This window comes from Benincasa hispida, chromosome 7, assembly GCF_009727055.1.
Source record: "Benincasa hispida cultivar B227 chromosome 7, ASM972705v1, whole genome shotgun sequence".
Taxonomy (NCBI): domain Eukaryota; kingdom Viridiplantae; phylum Streptophyta; class Magnoliopsida; order Cucurbitales; family Cucurbitaceae; genus Benincasa; species Benincasa hispida.
Window position 1 is genome coordinate 16,301,469 of NC_052355.1, and position 22,358 is coordinate 16,323,826.

At 36.8% G+C, this 22,358-nt stretch overlaps 1 protein-coding gene across 1 annotated transcript; it reads right to left on the reverse strand.

Annotated features, from left to right (window-relative positions):
• Positions 1-698: 698 nt before the first annotated feature.
• On the reverse strand, positions 699-20,563 carry LOC120082228 (putative clathrin assembly protein At2g01600). Its single transcript, XM_039037505.1, has 15 exons — positions 20,249-20,563; positions 20,055-20,124; positions 19,865-19,962; positions 19,121-19,259; positions 18,885-19,012; positions 9,371-9,463; positions 9,177-9,227; positions 2,951-3,016; positions 2,795-2,860; positions 2,580-2,660; positions 2,402-2,482; positions 1,912-2,088; positions 1,747-1,825; positions 1,540-1,664; positions 699-1,385 (listed from the first exon to the last, which is right to left on the reverse strand). Exons 1-15 carry the CDS (start codon positions 20,336-20,338, stop codon positions 1,032-1,034), a joined length of 1,698 nt encoding a protein of 565 aa, XP_038893433.1. The 5' UTR covers positions 20,339-20,563; the 3' UTR covers positions 699-1,031.
• Between the last annotated feature and the right edge of the window lie 1,795 nt (positions 20,564-22,358).

The following is a 22,358-nucleotide window of genomic DNA, read 5'->3' on the forward strand; positions in this document are numbered from 1 at the left end:
TCCCTCTGTAAGCCAATCTGGCTCTGATACCAACTGTCACAATCGCTCTTTCGTAAGCTTCTCTTAGCGATTGTACGGCACTTGTTCCCGCTCACGAACACGTCAGCCAACTCAAATACGGACTGCCGGTGGCACACCGAGTGCCTCTCGCAACCTCCACCCCCGTTTTAGGGAAAACGATTTTAGAAAACGGGTTTGGAGAAAAGGTTTTCGTAAGAAGTTTTTGTGAGTATGAATAAAGAAAGAAAGATTGTAGTAGACTAGAAAGCAATAAGCAACAACAACAGCTTTATAGAGTACTACTCAGGTTATGAGGAAGTGATGGTTAGTCTTATCCCCTTATAGTGCATTCTGAACAAAAAGCCAACTGGCTCCCTTGCATATGCAAAAGGGCGAGTGGTCACTTATAATGAAAATGTAAAGAAAGCAAGCTAACTAAGCCAATACAATACAAGATATGAAAGTATGCTAGAAGGGGGTTGGATCGGGCATGCGGCCATGGGCAACAGGCCCTGGACAAGCATGACCGTGACACATAACATATCGAGGTAAGCCTAAATTACAGTTCGATTTTTCCTACTTTCATCGCTAACATTGGGATCGCTCTTTGTCGATTTTTTGTCCATGGACAAGGATTGTAGCACATATGAAATATCAACAAAATGTACAAATGCAGAACAATGGGAGGATCAGAAACATGATGAATCGATGAATTATATACGTATGCATAAAAATTATATATGGCCGAGTTCTATGAGAAATGCACTCGAAATCAGCAGAATATAGGACGAGAGTTCCAAGTATTCCACAGCTAACTTGAAATGGTCATGAATTTCATTTACTACTTATTACACCCTTTCACTATTCACTCTCACTCGAAGTTTCAACCAAAACAAATGTCGCACGCCCCAAACCAGCCAACCGTTCTTTCCAGCTCGTCCAACAAAAACCGACCCTTTACATCCCGTCAAATATGATGAAATCGAATCTGTTGACTAAATTACACGTTGGAAAACGGTACCACAAGCGATCTACAGGAGGCCTGTGCTTCCGAACGGGTTGCTTGCAGGCGGTGGTACAGTATGTTGGTTAGGGGCAGGGAATGCTCCAAAACCTGCATCACCAAAAGGATTTGTTGGGTCCATTGTAAAGGGCTGCTGTTGCTGTGGGAAGGTAGGTTGGAATGGACCAAAAGGATTGGCCTGCTGCTGAGCTAGTGGTGCCATTTGAACCGATGGAGGTGGCGCGATGGTGTTTGAATATGCAAACGGATCTTGCACCTCAAATGGATTCGGTGCGGGCTTACCGTACACGGGCTGTAGAGAAGCTCTATATGCACCTTCATCATATAAACTATCAAGAGTGAGTGTGTCCAATCCACCAGCCTGGTTCATCATAGAATGCGAAAAAGTTATCAATTTGATTGAAGAACATATCACCAATGTTTATCTACACAACAATTACATTCCTATTTAAACTGGCCCGAACATTCACAGATAATGAAATGGTTCGAAATTCAAAATCGCAATAAGGACCTACCAGTTGTCTCTCATTAGCTGATGAAAGGTTTGTACTTGGAGTGCTGACCAAGGCTAGCTCCCAACCAGTCGGATCGAAATCATTTGCCTGTGTACCATTGGAATGAAAAGTGGGTGCCGCTGTATCTGGTATACAGTTTGATATCATTAACACAAGTTAAGAAAATTTCCCAATTAACCAAACTAGAAAGAAAGACTTGGAATTTACCACCAGAAGGAACTATGGCTAAAGCCAAAGCATTTCTCTCCTCAATTGCGGATACTTCCGTGGTATCAAGACTCAATCCCTGAAAATCGACCAGGCAAAAATTGTAACTATTTATCGTGTTTTGAAGGAGGGTGAGGGGGATTATCAAATTAGTGTTATATGTACCAATAAATCTCCAGTCTCTGAGTGGCTTTCAGGAGCAGGAGCCGGTGCTGGTGGCGGTGGTGGAGCCGTTTCAACAGGAGTAATAGAAAGATCATCTGAAGGAGAAGCCTCTGGCTCATTGGTGGGTAAGTTTTGATCCTCGGAAAGAGATTCTTCTGGCTTGTAGGTAAGTTGCAGCTGTTCAGAATGAGAAAATATAATTTATTTTAACGAGAATTAGAACGGCAAAAGCCTCATCAAAACAACCCAAGGGTCATGGGGATAAGGCATCCCCTGCCCAATGGAAGGATTACAAAAACACCTTCCAATCGAGGTTAATAGAAGCTAAGGAGTAATTACAAAAAGCCCTAGGCCGAGCACATTGTCATCATTGTCAAACAAAATTCCTGATTTAAACATTCTCAAACAGAAAATTCCTGAAATACACAAATAATATCCTCTGAAGTACAACCCAATTTTTGGTACAAAAGGTTATCGAGAATATACTGACCAGCGGTTCATTCGGTACTGTAACCATTCGTGGTGCCTCCCTAATATACTCTTCCATCGTATTAAGAAATGACTGTGGAGGCTGGAAGTGTTGTCATGAAGTAGGAAAGCATAAGTTCACACATTAGCTTTAATCGATAAGAAGCAAAAATTGCTATATTACATATTACCATCATTACCTCTCTTAAAACAGGAAACTGGAAATTCCGAGCAAGTTCTAACCCTTTGCAAATATCATAGAAATCTGATAGGCTTCCTGCCTGCAGCAATGTAAAGGCAAGACAAACATAAATAAGGTTGAGAAACATTTGGAGGAGGAAAAAGTTGATAGACAACAAGAAATCATTGTGAAAGATAACTATCATTTTCAGAAACAAAAATGAGCTTAAAGTACCTGTTGGCCAGCTCTTTTATAGATATCAAGGGCTTTGATAGCCTCATGTCTCGGCATCTCGAAAAACTGCAGGAAACAAAACAAAATTAGTCTCACCAATGCACTGTATGAAACTGTGTCTGAAAGTCTTGCTTATGTAAGATACTTATTACTTACCTTGTCAACGAGATTTATAATTCCATCATTAATAGCACAATAGATTTTAAAGCTCTCTTTCAATACCTGAAAATGGCATGTCACGGTATTAGCAAGACTGGAAAGCTTTATTACGTGAAAAGTATCCTTTGAGAACAGAAAAAAGATAAGAACAGATACTACACTTTATCTTAGCCAAAAGACCGATAGACAGAGAAAAGAAATCTTTCGAACTCCTCGCGTAACGAAGGATACATACATACAAGAACAAAAAAAATGGCCTTTGCCTATAATAGTGCAGTATCCTGGTCCTTACATATGAAAGCATGGAGAAAGAGAGTGTAACCGATGAAATAACAAAAGCAAAGATATCCAAGTTTGTTTTTTTACCGTGTGAATAAAACAACCCCCCTCCCCCTAATGAATTTGTTCATTAGCAAACTGCACTTGTTGCTAATCCAAGCCTCAAATAAGCTAGAATTAACCCTTTTTTTGTGGAAATTTTAATTTATTCAATGGAAAAACTTTTTCATTGTCAATAACACGAGATTTGTGATGCTGCTGGTTACTTGTTATTTAACAAATATTTTACCTCACAACAACAAATCATTTTGTTCATGAGTTTAGAAAGAATTGAAAAAAAAAAGGAAAAACTACTTTTTTAGTCCTAGAGTTTTTAGGAATAGGTGCATTTGGTCCCTATAGTTTCAATTTGGCCATTTTAGTCCCTCGCTTTTGAAAAATAGGTTTAAAGGTCCCTCATCCCATTTTCTTCCCAATTTTTTTTTAAAATTATTTTAAACACATATTTAAATTAAAAGTTAAAAAAAAATAGCTCTCTCTCTCAATCTCAATCTCCTCTCCTCTCTCCTCTCTCCTCTCTCCTTTCTCTCTCCTCCACTCCTTCCACCATTCTTTACGGTGACTATGTAGCAGCAGCTGTGTTTCCCCAATTTTTCTTTAAGTCTCAAATTGGTTTCAAGCCTTCTTTTCCTTCTTCTTTAGATGAGAATGTCCACGGCAGGTTGGTCATTTTTGCTTCCTTTTTCAACTGGGTTTCCACCTTGTTCTTTTTATAAAGGTGACGATGTGGACCGACGACCCATAGGAGCACTTGGGTCTTGTAAATGACGGCAATCAACGGTGAGAGAGACACCGATTGGGATTTCGTTAACTCCCAACTAAATTGTTGGTTTTTAGTGAATAATTTGCTTTTTGGTTCATAAACAGCCGGTGAGGTTGTTGAAGGTGAGATGTGGCATATGGGTAGAAATTTGTGGGTGAAATTTAGAAGTATTCAACAAAACAGTATATATGCTGAGAGAGGTGAAGATGGCAAAGAGGATTTAACTATTAAGTACAAATTAGAACTTTTAGAGAGAACAAAAAGGGAGAAAATAGGGTAAAGGACCATGGAGGGTGGGGAGGAGAGAGAGGAGAGGGGATTGGGATTGAGAGAGAGAAAAATATTTTTTATTTTTAATTTAAAATAATTTTAAAAAATACTTAATTAGGAAGAAAATATGAAGAGAAAATATGAAGAGGGATCTTTTTGAAAATGAGGGACTAAAATGGCCAAATTGAAACTATAGGGACCGAATGCACCTATTCCTAAAAATTCAGGGACTAACAAGGTAGTTTTCCCAAAAAAAAAAAAATATCATACAGAGTGATGTTGAGGCGACCCCAGGTGCATGCCTCAGGCAAGAGGCGAGGCAACTTGGGGTCTTCTCACCTCTGTGTAAGTCAGGGCGAGCGCCTGATTGAAGGCGCTCGCCTGACTGCACTTTTGTGTGCCTGTTGGCGCCTTTGTCATAGACAAGGGCGCACGCCCAATAAATATACAACTTTAATTTTTTTTCTTTTTCTTTTTTTTTTTTTGGTTGAAAAGAAAAATACTCAAGAGAGACGAAATCTAATCCCTAAACTCATGAAAGGGCCAATGAAATGCCATGCAAAGAATGTCAATTTGATTGTCAATCTCATCCTAGACAGTCGGTGGTTTTACATGCATTTTCAATTGAATTCTTCATCTTCTTCCAAATTCTACAGCTTTTTTTCTTCCTTGCTTTCTTTTTCAATTCTTCTTCTCATGTTCTTCTGACATGATCGGGAGCTTTTGATTTTTTTTCCCTCAGTAGACTGTCTTCTTCTTCATTTGACTGCATATTCAGTTGATTTGTTTCAGTCTTTCTTCTTCAGCTTCTTTCTTCTTCGACTTCATGCTGAGCTGTTGGTTCTTCCATGAGTTGGGTTTTTAATGAAATGTTTAACTTTTATAATCATTTTTCAGAGGTTCTTTAATTGAATCTTCAATTTAAACCATTAAAATGTAAAATCATAATTATATTATTCTTTAATGTTTTGTATAATAAATTTGAAACAGTTAATATTTTTATATTTTAATTTCTTTCAGTTAGTGGAGGGCAGATTATAATTTCTTCTTTTATTGTTTTCTATTTCTTTTTTCGTTGAAACCACTTAGATGATTCTGATTTCATTTTCTGGTGAGATTTTTTTTTTATATATATACTACTATTATTATTATATTATATATTCAGATTTATTGAGGTGAGGTGTGATATTTTGATGTTTTTACCACTTCGTATTAACCATTTAGTATTAATCTTGCAAGGCTTTGATGTGACTATACATAAAAATCTATGCCATCTATAAATATATTTATATTATATTATTTATTTATTGCGCCTCGCTTCACTCAGGCGACGTCTTTTTGTCGCCTCTTGCCTGGAGACAATCAAGGGACTTGTCACTTTGAGGTGTGCCTTGCACTTTGAAAACACTGATCATACATGATACAACTTCACCCAGAGCAGTTCAGGTACCTCTATTTAATACCATACACTCCAAAACAGAGTCCACAAAACTAGATTACACAGTACATATCCTCTCTCCTCACGCAAACACCTTTAAATCCCCTACAACAAGCACCTCACCACAAACTTTCTAACTAACAATATTCTCTTAGGCCTACAAGACCACAACAACACACTCGCGAACCAACACAGCAGAACGTGCCAGTCCCTCATCCTCCGACCGGCCAACACTAATTATAATTCTCTCTCTTCCCAGTGTGTACAAAACTGAGTGACTTGGGGTCTATCAACGTCCTCAACAGCCTCGTTTCCAATTAGGATTGAATCTAATACTTGTCTTCCTTTAATAAACGTAATTAGGTTACAAGATATTGTAGACCAGAACACATGTTTCAGCCTTGTTTACCAACACTTTGCATACCACACGTAGACACACTAGTAAAGAGATCAATTGACCAGTGGTCTCTTACTCTTGTGACCCTTCTTTCTTCTGAATTAACCATATGAACTTCGACATTATGCAGTAATTAACGTGTCCCTCCAATTTTGGAACATTTCAACAAATTATGGTTTAAGACAATAGCCACGTAACTTGTCTGATCTGGAGCCTTATGCTACCTAGTCTCTTCATTGCAGCTAATACATCTTACTCAGACAACCTTCCTAGCGAAGTCCAAATCATTGGGCGTGGGTCACCAATGACCTCCATTCTAGGAAACAGGCGACCATCATATCCAGAATATAGAATTTAACAAATTTTGACTAACTCAATGTCTCAGTGGTACTCTATCTTCTAGAAAACTGACTCCCTCATCAGAAACCAAAACTATAACTACTTTCCATTTTCCAGGATTATTCAACAACTGAAGTTCCATATTCACATTTTGATCTGAGATTTAGCACACGATGTTTCCCTTGGGCTCTCCCTGCTAAAGGTGATATGCATGTAGTTTTTTTTTTTTTTTAATAGAAACAACTGCTTTCATTGAGAAAGAATGAAAGAATACAAGGGTGTACAAAGAACAAGCCCACAAAAACCCCACAAAAGAAAGGGTTTCCCACTAGTGCTATGCATATAGTGTTTATGTGTCCCAACATCCAAATTGTGGCTCTACATTTAAAGGCTTGCCTCTTCCTCACACCGCAACTTTGAACAGGATTTGTTGGGGAACCATAAATAATATTGAATGTCTTCAAAGAGAGTTTGCTAAGTCAATTTGTGATGAAGATATTTAACTGACGCTAGAGCCATGCTCAAAAGATCATTGAAGGATAAGTAGCTAAGCTGAAGAGTGCTTCTGACCATGACCCCATCCCTGTGCTTCCAACCATGAAACTTCGGACGGTAGTTCCCATCTCCAATCCGTCCTTACTCCTTAAAATGCTTGGGGAAATACTCCTTAAAAGAGACTTTCATGATGATTGGGGAAGGATTTTGGAGATATTCCCAAACCAACAGATACAATATTTGCCCATGATCCTTTTCACCGGACAAAATGTTACTTGAATGTCCTTCCAGAGAATTAGCAGAACTTTTAATTAAAAATAGAGGTCGGATGAGTTTTGGTCCAGTTATATTAAAAGCTGAGAAGTGGGACACCACCACTCATAGAATAAAATGTTGTGCCTTCCTACCGAGGATGGATTAGAATTTGAAATATTCCACTGCATTTATGGCACTTGAAGTTCTTTAAAGCTATTGGTGTGGTGACCGCTTGGGAGGTTTTGTGGACTATGCAGAAAGCAACTCATAGCTTATTGGTTGTGTAGATGTGGGAATCAAAATCAGAAACAATTATTGTGGCTTTACCCCAGTGAAAATCAACCAGATCGATGGAGAGAATGTTTATACGGTGCAGGTTGTGACTCATCAAGATGGCAATAGGTTGATTATAGGGTCGCCAGAATCCATGGAAGCTTCTCGGCGAAACAGTTAATGCTTTTCACAAGGGAACTTTGAATCCTAAATTTAGCCTAGCAGAAAAATGGAAAACAGAAGATAGAGCCCACTGTCCAGAGATCCCATATTTGAAAAGTCTTCTTTGAGGAAAAAGAGGCGGACACATCTTTGAATAATTGCAGCAGTCATTTAAATTTATCCTGCCTCAAAAACGGATTTGATACAGTGGAAGAATTGGAGCCTAAAAACATCTCCAAGTCCACGAATGAAGCCCAAAATATGGACGGCCAAAAGCCCATACAGGAAGACGTAGCCCAAGGTAAAAGGAGTCCTGTCTATCAAATCGAAAAAACAAAAGGAGTCTTCCTTGCTAAGGAAAACTGGGTTATATCCTTTCTCCAAAAAAGGAACGGTACAACACAAATAAAAGGGTAGGCCCAAGTCATGTTGAGGCCCCATCGAACTCAATTGTAGAAATGGACATTGGCTCAGACATCTCCCTCTCAAGCCCAGATAGGACTATGAATCAATCTTTTGAAATTAGTACTCGAGAAGACAAGAGTCCAGAAGATTTTCGAGAATTTTTTCAGGATGGAGACAACGTAATATTTGAGACGAATGCGGGACATGAAGATCGACAGGGAGTCCTCGATGGACCTATAGAGGAAGAGAACCTGCTGGCACTTGTTGTAAACCCCCAAGCCCAAGCATTAAGAAAAAGAAAATCAACGTCCCATAAGGTTTCACAGTTAGCAAAGAAGTGGTGTTAACGTTAAACAACCTATGTATCAGACTTTTGATAGGAAAATCCTCCAAAAAAATGTACTATGGCTCGAGAAAAGAGGCCGGGGGGGTGTCTCTACCCCGGACCCTTAGGTTGTCTCTGTTTTGTGGTCAATGAATTTTTGTCAACTTTTAAAAAAATAAAAAGAAAAGAAAAGGGCACATGATCAAGTTAAATATTACAGCTTCAACAAAGGGTGCCTAAAATAAGTTAACCTTTTTCCAGATGGTACCACATGAAGGGCCCTCAATACAAAAACATCCCTCTAAGGGTGCCTAAAATAAGTTAACCTTTTTCCAAGATGGTACCACATGAAGGGCCCTCAATACGAAAACATCCCCAAGGCATGTCTCTTTCTTATAACCTTGAATTTCCATCCACTGGGGCCCTGCATTATTTCTTATCCAATGAACATAAAATGGACTGGTAAAGGGAAGAAAGTCTTCTTTCTAATTAAGTTTAAGCATGGGAAATATGTAATTTTCGGTCCTCCCCCCCTCCAAATATTATGCCCAGAATTCAAAATAGCATGAGTAGAATTTTTTTTAACAGAAACAGAAACCCCTTTACTAAGCCTACCCAAGAAGCTAAAACAAAGAGAATATTGTTGCTACAATAATAATGATGACAACGTTAACATTAATAATATTCTATGCTAAAATAAAAATTAAAAGCAGTACCATGGAACTGTGAATAACAAATATAAACAGAAAAAAGTCAGCATACCAGTGCCAAGGCGTACTGTATAACATAATTCCCAATAGCGGCTCCTTCTGGCTGTAATTTCAACATCAAGTCATTTTCATGCTTAAAGAAGGTCACAGCAAAAGAATTATAAAAAAATAAAGCCACATTCTAAAAAGGAAAGTTTATTTAAGTATCAAGTGAGAGTGGAAGGTCCGTAAGTGTCAGAAAGATACCTTGCAGCCAATAAGACGATACAACAGCTGTTGCAAAGCAGGCAAATGTTCCAACAGTTCTTCACTGTCCAGTTCCCTGGTTCTGCTGTATCCCTGCCAATGAAAGAAACCATGATTAATGAATCTCAATCATCTAACTGGGGACACTCATTAAACACTCCAAAACACACAGTTTAGTTTGTATTCTTTTTCTCCAACCCTCAGATGCAATCAGGTCATGCAGTGGACATGTCCAAGCATATTTAGAACAGAAAGTGAAGAAAACAGAAAATTAGAACAATTGTTTTCTTCGGTTAAAAAAATAAATATTGTTACACAATGAACTAAGAAATACAACAAAAAAATACAAATATGTAGAAACTACATCAAAAAATCCTATGGTTCCTTCCCTTCCAAATTCTGCAAACATTAGTCAATGGTAAAAAGATAAGATAACCATAACAAGCTCCTCTTGTCACGAAAAGGGGAAAGGGAGAGCAACTCCTTGAGTCAAGGATCTACAAGTTCTCCACCAAGCCAACTTGAAGGAGAAGGACACAAAAAAGTTACTCCACGACGATCTGCTAAACTGACAGGACCAGAAGAGATGCTTTGGCTCCTCGGCTGCCCCCTACAAAGAATGCAACACTAGGACCCAATCACCTTAGGCACGAATGTAAGAATGAGATCCAGCGTCTTAACCTTATTGATCCAATTGATGACATCTTTTCAACCTCTTATATCCCTTTTTCTTTAATCAAAAGTTTTTCAGGGAGTTCACAAATAAAGACTACTTTCTTCGGTGGAAAAAAGAAATGTATAGGAAATGCAAGATGGCAGAAGTTGTCAGATTGTGAGACTTTAGGCTACATTTGGTATTAACTCTGACAACATTAAAAATGGTCATAGAAATATCTTAAATTCCTTTTGTGTTAGGTAAAGATGATTGTGAATGAATCCATAATTGCTTTTCTGAAACATAAGTTCATTCACACACTTTATAAATTTGCTCCCTAATAGTTTTCAAAAGTAAATTCCCATAGAATGGGATATAACTGCTTAACAAATTTTCAATTTAATCCTTTAAGAAGTTAATATTGAATTTTTTTATATAGAATAAATGAAAGAATACAGGGACATAGTAAAAAATCAAGACCACAAAAAACCCACTAAAGAAAGGGTTAAGTAAAATGTCAGCTAAAGTGCAATTACAAAAAAAGTCTTTCAAGCTCAAGCCCAAAGAGAAACATGAAACCTCACCACGGGCCAAATATCACTAAGGTCACTCTTCACACCTCTAAAAACTCTATTATTTCTCACCCTAAAGATCCCATGACAAAGCACACACTTTGTTCTTTTAACGAAAAAGCCACCTTCATTGAGAAAAAAACATGAAAAATACAAGGGCGACAGAAACCAGCCCTCAAAAAGGAGAACCCTCCACAAAAAGGGGCTCCAACAATGCAAAATAACACCTAAAGAATAATTACAAAAAGCCTTCAAAATCAAGGCCCACAAAGAAACATAATAACACACAAGAGACCAAATCTCACAAGGGTCCCTCTCCATACCTCTAAAAACCCTATTGTCCCACTCACTCCACACCACCCACAAGATAGCACACGCCCCGGCAAACCAAAGAAAACGACCTTTCTCCCCCTAGAGGGGTTGAGAGGGGACTTCTTGAGCAACACGCCCACATCTTTCTGACGAGCCCCCAAAACATCAAACGTATGAATCAAAGAGTCCCAAACCAAACTAGAAAACTCACACCGACCGAGAAGACGGCTAAGGTCTTCCTCTGCCTTCCAACAGCGAATGCAACAAAAGGGACCACAAGCGAGGGTAACTTCCTCTTAAGCCGATTCATTGTATTAGCACGACCATGTAAGACTTGCCAATTAAAAAACTCACTTTCCTCAAAATCTTAATCCTCCATAGAACGGAAAAGACAGACAATCCTAAGGGAGAAGAATCAATCAACTTACCAAAGAAAGAATTACAAGAGAATCCCTCCCAAAGGATTCAGATTCCAGAACCCCACATCTCTTCTCCCACACCTAAAAGGGTGACCCTCAAGTAAGGAACGAAGATCAACCACCTCTGTCGTTTCCCTATTGGAAAGAGCACGACGAAACACGAAAGAGAAGGAATAGGAGCTCCCAAACCACACATGGAAATCAAAAACAAAATGATTTTTGAGATTGGACAATTGATACAAATGAGGGAACAGGGAACAAAATGGTTTTTGAGATCAAACAAATGACAAAGCACACACACTAGCACACCATAAATAACAGTTTTTTCACTAAAAGGCAGATGGAGGAACTCCTAAATCAAATCTCTAACAACCTTTTGACGAGCAAGCCCAAAACCAAACTCCTGAAAAACAGATCCACGCTGACTTTCCAAACTTGCGACTCGAAAAAAGTGATCCAAGTCTTCCTCGCACTTTTGACAAAGAATACAACAAACTCGACTCACTAATGAAGGCATCTTTCTCGATAATCGAGCTATAGTGTTCACACGACTGAGTAGAACTTGCTATGCATAAAACTTGACTTTCTTAAAAATCTTATGTTAGGCCTCCCATTATATTTCAATATTAACGTAAGTGTAGGAAGAGAATGGGGAATGTACATAGTGAAGATAGTGGGGACCATAGAGTTAAAGGTGAGAGAGGAGAGTTCTATTGGAAGGAGGGAAGTATGAGGGAGTTAGTTTTTGGCTAAGTCTCCCTCTTAAGAGGTTAAGGGAGTTGTATCTTGCCCAAGGCAAGTTTTCCTTCAACTAAATAATACATTGTCTATCGATTGTCGAACGACAAATTATGGTGCAATAATGGGCACTAGAGCTATTGTTAAAGGTGAGGGAGTTTGTGCTTCTGTAGAAATGAAGGTCGGGGAGTTGTTGATTGTGGACAGTCTCCTTCCTCTTGAGTTGGGAGGAGTTGATATGATTTTGGGAATGCAATGGCTCCATGCCTTAGGAGTGGCTGAGATTGATTTGTAGATGTTGACAATGAAAATTACATAAGGAGCTCAAATCATTGTGTTGAAAGGGGTTCTAGTATGACCAAAGTTAGAGTAAGCTTACAGAAGATGAAGAAGATGTGGGAAGGTTGAGCAAATATGCTCATTTCATAGGCTTAAAGCATCTATTTATAGCTAAGCCAGTGGTTTAGGTTTTCATCAAGGAGATAGACCGTCTTCGTGGCTATCCTAAGTCAATTGTACCTGATAATGATAAGATGCTCTTAAGACATCTTTGGCGGGAGTTGTTTCAGGTGGCTGGTACACAATTGCATAGAAATTCAGCATATCATCCACAAACCAACGGTCAAATAGAAGTGGTTAATGAATGTGTTGAGACATATTTGAGGTGTTTTTGTAGTGAACGGTCGAAACAATGGCATTCATAGCTACAATGGGCGGAGTATTGGTACAATACAACATACCGTATTTCTATTGGAGTAACTCCATTCCAAGCGGTGTATGGATGTTTGCCACCAACATTTGTGTCATATGGAGATCATCAGACTCCAAATTCCACTAAGGATCAGCAGCTTCAAGATCGAGACGTGGTGTTACTTTACTTGAAAGACATATTGAAAGAATATTTAAGAGTCGTGCAAGAACGTATGAAGAAATTTGCTGATAAGAAGAGAAGAGAGGTGGAGTTTAATGCTGGTGATTGGGTTTCCTTGAAGTTGCATCCAAATAGGCAAATGTATTTGCTGAGAAAAAGAAATGAAAAGATGTCACTTAAGTACTTTGACCCTTATTAGATTGTGGCTCGAGTTGGTTTGTTAGCAAATAAACTGTTGTTACTCGAGGGCACAACTATCCACCCTATGTTTCATGTGACATAGCTTAAGCTGCATTGGGCCAACATCGAGTGGTTCAGTCATCAGGCCCCTAATTTGTCTAAGTTGTTTGAATGGATAGTTGAACCTATGTAGGTGTTTGGGTGTAGGAAGAATCCTACCACTAGAGCTTGGGATGTCCCCATCACCTGGAAACGGCTATCGGAGCATGAAGCAACTTAGGAGATTATAGATGGCTTCAAGCAACAATTTCCATATTTTCACCTTAAGGTCAAGGTGGTTTTAGAAGCGGAGGGTAATGTTAGGCCTCCCATTATATCTCAGTATCAACATAAAGGCAAGAAAGGAATGAGAAATGTAAATAGTGGAGGCAGTGGCGACCACAATAAGTTAGAGGTGAGAGAGGAGAGTTATAGTGTAGGGATAGAAGTATGAGGGAGTTAGTTTTTGGCTGAGTATCTATCTCGAGAGAGAAAAGGCAAAGGGGACCTGACCATCTTGAGAGGTTAAGGGAGTTGCATCTAGCCCAAGGCAAGTTTACCTTTGATTGAATAATGCATTAACTATCGATACCTTGCATCTTAATCCTCCACAAAGCATCAAAGACCGACTCATTGATGGGGGAGGGATCCAACAAGTACCGAAAGAACTCACAAGAGAAACACCTGCTTCATTGAGAGGAAAAAATGGTAAAATACAAGGGCGAAAAAAAAAAACCAGCCCTCAAAACCCCTCCAGGGAAGGGGTTTCCAACTAATTAATAACCTACCTGGAGGATAATTACAAAAAATCTTCAAGATTGAAGCCCAAACAGAAACATAGAACCTCACCAAAGACCAAATATCACCAAGGTCTCCACACCCCTAAACACTTTGTAATTCCTCTTCCCCCATATATCCCACAAAATAACACATAACCCAGTTAACAAAAGAAGCTAACCTTTCTCTTTGAAAGGCGAATGGAGAAGGAAATCTTTTGTAACTATAGTCAATCTTGATTTTATTGATTGGACGGCTCTTTTTGAAATTCTTGGGTAGGAGATACTCTTTCTCCATCCCTTAGGCTGTTCTTTGTGATTCTTACAAGCTCTCATCTCTTATCAATAATATATATATATATTAAAAAAAAAAAAAAAACTGGGCAGATAGAACTTTTACACCAAAGGGCTTTGATCAGAATCTTTATTTGCATATTGAATGAGAAACTAAGGAGTAAAATTCATTGTAGGGGCAACTACCAAGATGATAATCTATTCCCTTTCTTTTCCACCGTTGTTTTCAATTATTTCAGTTGCCTTAGGGAGAAGTTGCCTGTGTTGGTCTGCTTGAAGGTTATGTGCTTGGTAGAAATAACGTGATTCCTACCTTCAGCTCACTAATGACACTCTTTTATTCTCGACCTTAGAAGCTAAAATCAGGAAGTTGTTATGTGTCGTCAAAGCTTTTGAGTTTGCTTCCAGTCTGAAGAGATTGGCCTTTCCAAATCCCTGGTCGCAAGCATTGATACCAATGATGGCATGTCAGGATTTAAGAAGGCTAATATTGAGTTTAATTTGTATTTTTTTAAAAAAAAAAAAAAATGGGCAATGAAAAGAATATAACCCTAGTTGGCCAAAATTTGGGGGGTGTGATATTGCATCTCTGCTTTTGGTTTATATTCAGTTCTTGGGTGGTAACCCTAGACCCCTTAAAAACACAATAATAATTGAGCAGGTGGAGCAAAAAATTGATCGAGGACGCATGATTTTACCCAATGATGCATGGACACAACACAACATGACACGTACACAAAGACACATTACTTCCCACAAATCTAGAACACGGACATGACATGACACAGTTATTTAAATTTAGATTTGTGTAAATATTGTGCTTTTATATGCAAAGGAAATATGCTTTAAAAAAAACAATAATTAATGTCTTTCACTCTCAAATTGTATTCTTTTTGTCCTAGCATTATTTATGTTCAATATTTAGAAGTAAATATATACATAAAAATTTGAACACTTTTAGTTCATGTGCCATATAATAGTTTTTCATATGTTTGTGTGATGGTTGATACGCGTTTATTATGGTTAATGATATATGTGTACCACGCTTAATAAATGTTCAAGATGTGCCCAATAACTATTTGACTAATGTCAAATTTGATCAACTGGTGGTTAACACATGTCTACTGTGCTAACAATTGTCGGTCCAACACAGACATATGGCCTAAAATAAAGTGTTTTTGCTTTGTACAGTATATATAGAAAATCACTTCTTATTTCATTATTACTTGCAAGCCTACATACCTATTCTTTTCTTTATTTTTCTTGCCCCACAAGCAATTTCAAAGCAAATGGATAAGCTCACTGAAACCTTCTCTAAGAAAGGGCACAAGACCAAGGTCACCTCCACATATGAAAGACAAAAGAGAAATTTTTCGTTGTTCATAAATGATTTCTGAATATGTTGTAAAATTTAAACAATATGTAGGAGTTCATTTCTAGAAAAATACGAACTTAATTCATTGAAAGCATTCCTCATAATGTCACTTCCTAAGAGTCACAAGCTCCTGAAAGCAAAATATCATTCTCTGAATCTTGTGATCCTTGTACAAGGCCTGGTGTCAAAAGTAATACTAATACCCTTTTTTGGAAATTCTATTCAGCAATCCATGAAAGTGTTTTTGGCAAAAAAAAAAAACGCTCATGGCCTAAAAAATTATTACTAGGACATCGGTTTCAAAGGTGACAAATTCAACTTTTGGTTCTTCTTGATGGGATTGATTTTATTACATCGGGAAGACACTCTAGAATTTGTCTCTGGGGGTAGTCTACTACCTTCACAACTGAATCCTTCTTCAACCATCTACCTCCCGAGATCCAACAATTACTCCAACTTTTGCCATCAATTTTGAAAATTCTTCTTTATTTTTATTTTTATTATTGTTATTATTTATTTTTGTTATGGATAACCAAACTTTTGTCGAGAAAAAAATGAAAGAATACAAGGACATAAAAAATAGCACACAAAAGAAAGAAGCAATCTAAAGAAAGGACCCCCGATCAAACCTAATAAGAGCTAATATATCGCTTCAAGGTCTCTCAAGCCCTCTTCTAAAGACTCCAGTATTCCTCATTCCCCAAATATCCCATAAAACAGCATACCCAGCCAGTCATGAAAACCTCCCTTTCTCGCAAAAAGAAGGAAGTCATCAATCACCCCCTTTGTCTAGTCAGTTCAAGCCAAACTCCTCAAAGAAGAAACTCCAAACAGCATGCTCAAAGGTCCTCATCCGTCTGCCTACAAAAACTGCAGCACAATAATCCAATCAAATTGCACAACAGTCTCGAAACTCGTTGGCCACCCATCCATGAAGGACCTACCATACAAAAAACTCGACCTACTATGGGATTTTCACCTTCCACAATGAGGCAAAGACACCATTCGAGGGAGAAGGATTTTCCAAATAGTGAAAGAAAGATTTGCAGGAGAAATCATTTGAAGGACATGTGCTCCAAAAACGAACACCCCTTCTCCCCTAATTACTACAGAACTCCCTAATCATCAAATGAGAGAAGGGCAATAACATCTAATATTTCCCTATCAAACAAAGAATGCCGAAACCAAGTGGTTCCTCATCGAGGATGAATGATACAGACAAGGGAAACAAACGCAAAAGGATTCATGGCATCCCTCCCATCACCCACCAAACACTCTAAAAACTACCAAAGACTGCAAAAACTGAGAAAAAAAAAAGATGGAAATACACGAGCCATTTAATCAGGAGCGCACTTTTACGCTTAAAATATGTAGATTCTTCTTTTTCTTTTCTTTTCTTTTCTTTTCTTTTCTTTTCTTTTTTTTTTCTTTTTTCTTTTTTTTTTTTTTTTTTTTTTTTTTTTGTAGAATCCAAAAGAGAAACCTTGGTTCCTACGTCAATTCAAATTGGTAGTGTATGAGCAGTGATGAACTATCTTTTCCCATATTCTTTTTTATTAAAAAGAAACAAAACTTTTCATTTTTTTTATAACTTATAAGAAATATTTTACTAAAGAAGTAAAAAGAGACTAATGCTCAAAAGATACAAAATCCACAAAGGAGTGAATAAAGAGTAAGTTGAAAAGGAAAATAAAGGCATTCCAATTAATATATATATCATATGATGAAAAATTAGCATAAGATCTAGAAAGAGAGCACCAAGGAAAAGCTTGTAAGCGAGCCAATTCAAACTAATCATCCCAAGGAAGGTGCTTGCCTTCAAAAAAAGTGTGGTCCTTTCCATCCGCAATTCAGATAAATTAGATTTGACTGCACTAATCCATAATAAATTTGGTTTTTTTCCTCCAAAATTGGACCAACTAACAGCTGATGAATGTTCTCTCTCTATGTATTAGACAAAAACCACTTGAGATTAAAGATTGAAAGCAACTTGAACCAACAATGTATCGAATAAGAGCATCCAAAGACGATATGGAACAGATAATCTCCATCCGTTTGGCATAAAGGACAAATCGATGGAAGAATGGAGACATGAGACATCCTTTTTTTGGTTATTTTGTAGAACTTCAGAAGTATTATGAGAACCATTGTGAATGATCCGCAACAAAATATTAATCCATTTCAGACTGAGATTTCCAACTTGCATTGAACAAAACCGGCTGTCAAGTAGAAGCAGAAGCTAATTCCCGTGATAAGGATTTAACCAACAAGGATCCAGATGATTCTGAAGTCCATAACCTTGAATCATCAAATGAATTAATCTTAAAGGTATCTAGAATACCCAACACAGATTGTAAAGCCAATATCTGATCATTTTTCAATAATTTACGAAAGACCAAAACCAAGAGATAATATTTGAATCCCAAAAATCCATAGCCAAACCATTGGAGATGAAGAGAGCAAATAATTGGAGAAAACAATGCATCAAAGAATTATCACCAAGACACCAACCCATCTATCCTGCTGAAAGAATATGTAATTACCTCTAGCAAGTTTAAAAGTTGAGAAGGATTCAACCTTTTTCCAAATCTTGGAAATACTATACCAAGGGGTTCTAAGGCTTGTAACATGTCATCTTAGCATATGCCATTCAAAAGGAGATTTTCCGTGAATACTCATAGCCACCTTTCTTCAAAAGGAATTTGGTTCATGAATAAAGCACCAATCCACTGATCTTTTCCTATATTCTATGCCTACATTTCCAAAATTATGGGATAACTTATAAATCTTTTCAATCGCTAGCTCCCTCACCATTTTAAATCTAATAATGGAGCAAGGTTTATGAGTTCACCACTTCAAGAGATGGAAGAAAACCTTGTGGAAAGAAATTTTCAGGGTCGGGCGGAGCCAGGGAGGAAGCTTTAGGGTTATTCCATTTTTTATAAGAAGTTATTCCAAAATTAGGATGTACAGTAAGAAATCTATAATTATATTGTTTGTCCCAATAGCAAAAAAAGTATATGCATCTTTCAGACTATATATATAAATAAATGTTATATCTCACTCAAACACGTACCATGCAAGGAGGCCAGATGAATTAACAAAATTCTTCTATACAATAGGATGTACAATAAGAAATCTATAATCATATTGTTTGTCCCGATAGAAAAAAAGTATATGCATCTGTCAGACTATATATATATATAAATAAATGTTATAACTCACTCAAACATGTACCATGCAAGGAGGCCAGATGAATTAACAAAATTCTTCTATACAATACCTTCTCCTGACCTTGGGCAGGTCTTGGCAGGCGTTCAGATTCAATGTCATACTTCACTATCCTGAAACATTCGAGACGCTCCTCTAAAAACAATGCATATGTACGTACCCATGCAGAGCAATCCCAAGCTATTATAAAAATTTGTTTATCAGCCATCTATTATTATTGATTTATTGACTACACTATTAGAGTATCATTTGAATGAAAAGAAGAGAAGAGGATCGAAAAATTTTTACCAATTGGACTTGAATCATCCTTAAAATTAGACAGTTGAAGAATTCGGGCTCTTTGTGTAAAATTCAAAAGTTCTTCCCTGAATGTTGGATCGCCCTCCCTCAATGTCCTATGTATGACTATCAATGATTTCAAAGCTACCTGTAAAACATGAAGAAACTTATACAGTGAATGGAAAGAGAAATCAAGTCAAAAGAATCAATAGATGATGGAAACAAGTATGTAATGGGAAAATTGTAAAATATATCTAGATAAAATCTTAGGAAAATAAGTCAGCTGGTAAGCATTGTACTCTCACATTCATTCCACCGATAATCATAGATAATTTGATGTCATACTTGCCAAAATAACCCTGAGATACAGACATTATGTTTAAAGGACATGCTTGGACATGCTTCATTATCAGTGAATACATGAAATCCTACTAAAAAAAATACGAAAGAAAAACTAAACTAATAATATGATCGAACCTAAAGCTTACAGTGAAAATAAAAATTACCAGAAGCACTGCCAAATTTACAGAAATGGAAATGTCCTTTCAAATGGTAAATTAAGAATCAGTAAAATAAATTTGCATATCGCAGTACCACTTATGGACTATCACACTGAAACACAATTGCAGATAATGAACTTAACAAAATCCAATGCAGATAAATTTAGGCATTAAAGAAAAACCACATGCAGATAAAGGAACCCACAAAATTTCTTACGTAAAAGATATCATCAAAAAAAAAAAAAAAAGGTACCGTCCAATTCCGAGTCTTGGACAAGCGACGAGCAAGGGCATGAATGCAATAAGCAACATCAGCACGAGGTCTAATTGCAGACGTAGCAATCAAAATTTCTGAAACAACAACAACAGAAAAATCAAACCAACAATGCAAATTTCGATTGATGTTAACAACAAAATGGATCTGGGAAACAGCTATCACTCACTCCTGAGGTGTCTCTCCTTAGGCGGGCACTCAACATGGTTAGTAGCTTTGACTATTGCTACATCCAAATCCTAAATTCAAACAAGAATCCCGCAGAATAAGATAACACCCTCAAAAACAACGCAGAAATCGGATCAAACCCCGATCGACAAAATCAATAACAATATAAAAATAAAGGAATCAATCCAAGAATACCGCGTAATCGCTGTTGACATGGGCAAGGCCGACTTTGGTAGAATCCTTGAGAGCGCCATAGGCTTTCCTCCATGTCTGAAGCGTAGCCATATTCTTGTAACACTCTCCCTAGATCTCTTCTCTCTCTCTCTGAAACACAACAGTGCTACGTGTTTCTCAGGGCTGAATTCTCTGATTCCGTGATTCTCTCGCTGTGATCCAACGAAGAACAAGAGGAATTCTTCGGCGGAGAGGAAGATCGAATGGAGAAGCCCTTTACTTTTTTTTTCTTTTTTTTCTTTTTTTTTTAAAGAATTTTAATCTGATTTTTGAAGAAAAGAGATTCCAATTTTTTTCTGACCTATGTTGGGGATGGCGTGGATGGCCCCATGGTTCGGTATATCTTACGTGTCATCATCATTATTTTTTATTTTTTATTTTTTATTTTTAGGATTGGATTTAATTGTTTTTTTATAAGTTCGTTTTTTTTAATGATATTTGCTTTTATGGGCAATTCAATATTTTTTTGGTGTATATATATATTTTGACAGTCATCTATTTTGGTTTATATAAAATGGTACTCCCTTGACTATGCTGTTTAAACTATGAATATTATATCAAAACTTTGGTTTGAAGGTCAAATCTTCTGGCCCTTCTGTTTTATGTGACTTTTTATCCTTAAAAATGTCACTGGTATGTTTCACGTCACGTTTAGTAATCATTTTATTTTATTTTTTTTAATTAAGTCTATATATACTACTTTTACCTCTAAATTATATATTTTAATTTTAATTTATTTTTTCATTTTTTTCTAAATTATAGAATTTTACATTTTTACTCTAAAGTTTTCGATGGTAATTTTTCGATTAATATAAAGTGATTATGATGTATAATCTTTTAAATCAATTCTAATGATAACAAAAAAAATAGTCAAACTAATTTAATTATAGTTCATTTAAATTAATTAATACAAAGTCAATCCAAATAATCAAAATTGAGTATTAGTGAGAACTTAGAGTTAAAATGGTAAAATCTTGAAACTATTTTGCACAAACATTTCATATTATGCTAGACCAGATCTTAAAAGAACATTAACACGGTAGGTTATTAAGATCTTTATCAAAAGAGTCTATACAGAGACTTGCCCTTTGTCCCTTTGTCAAATAATCTTCCCTGCCATGCCATTTCAGCCACATTCATAACTCCACAATCTATATAGTGGGGTGAGTATATGGAACACTTAGTAAGTAGTTCTCTTGTGAGTAGTGTCTAAATGCACAAATGCATGCATACATGACATGAAAATCAATGTGTCTACCCAATTATAATGTCATCATATCTTAAGGTTAGACGACGATATTGTTTCAAGTCCAAGATTCACAATCCAGATTCGACATTAATCGACCCTAGCACAAAACATCCTTCTGCATTCCCTGTGATGTATGTCCTTGATTCAACATCCACATTCAGTCTTAAATAGTCCCGACATTCTTCTGCATCTCCTATGATTTGGACGTACCTTCATATTCTCCTTATAAAAAAACTCATCCAAACATAATCATGAGCACCCAACTTGAGTCTAGCTAAATCGTAGCATCAAAGTATCAATGCAATAATACAATCAATACTACCATAAGTTTAGAGAAAAACTAATTACATCTTTGATTGCTCTAACTTCTCTTTATGCTTGGCTTGAAAATGCTTTAAGAAGATTTCGGTGAAGAGCTTATGGAAAGAAAAGTTGGGAGATCTCTTCGTTTGTTCACTAAAAAGACCCTTATGTTCTATTTATAGAACTTAATCCATCACTATAGCATTTCTTGTGGATTTTTCTTTCCTCTCCAATTTTCTAGGTTTTTCTTTATTTTCCTATTTCTCTCAATTTTCTAAATTTTTCCTTCTTTTATTTCTTTCAATCTTTCTAAATTTTTCTCTCCTTCTCTTCCTCTCAAAATTTCTAGATTTTTTTTTTCATTTTATTTTTCTCTCCATTTTCTAGAGTTCTCTTATTTTCTTTGTGCTTCTATAAAAAAAAATTCAAATGTTACAAGCCACCAGGGATGTTAGTAATTCAAACATCACAAGTAAGACCATGTGTAATAGAATTATAATTTCGAGAACAAAAAGAAAA

Excerpts from the sequence above, each read along its gene's own strand:
- LOC120082228 (XM_039037505.1), bottom strand. The coding sequence starts at position 20,338 with ATGGCTACGCTTCAGACATGGAGGAAAGCCTATGGCGCTCTCAAGGAT. Across the intron at positions 19,260-19,864 it reads CCAAGACTCGGAATTGGACG|GTAGCTTTGAAATCATTGAT; the intron begins GTACCTTTTTTT and ends CATGTTTTACAG. Across the intron at positions 1,826-1,911 it reads CAGAGACTGGAGATTTATTG|GGATTGAGTCTTGATACCAC; the intron begins GTACATATAACA and ends GTCGATTTTCAG.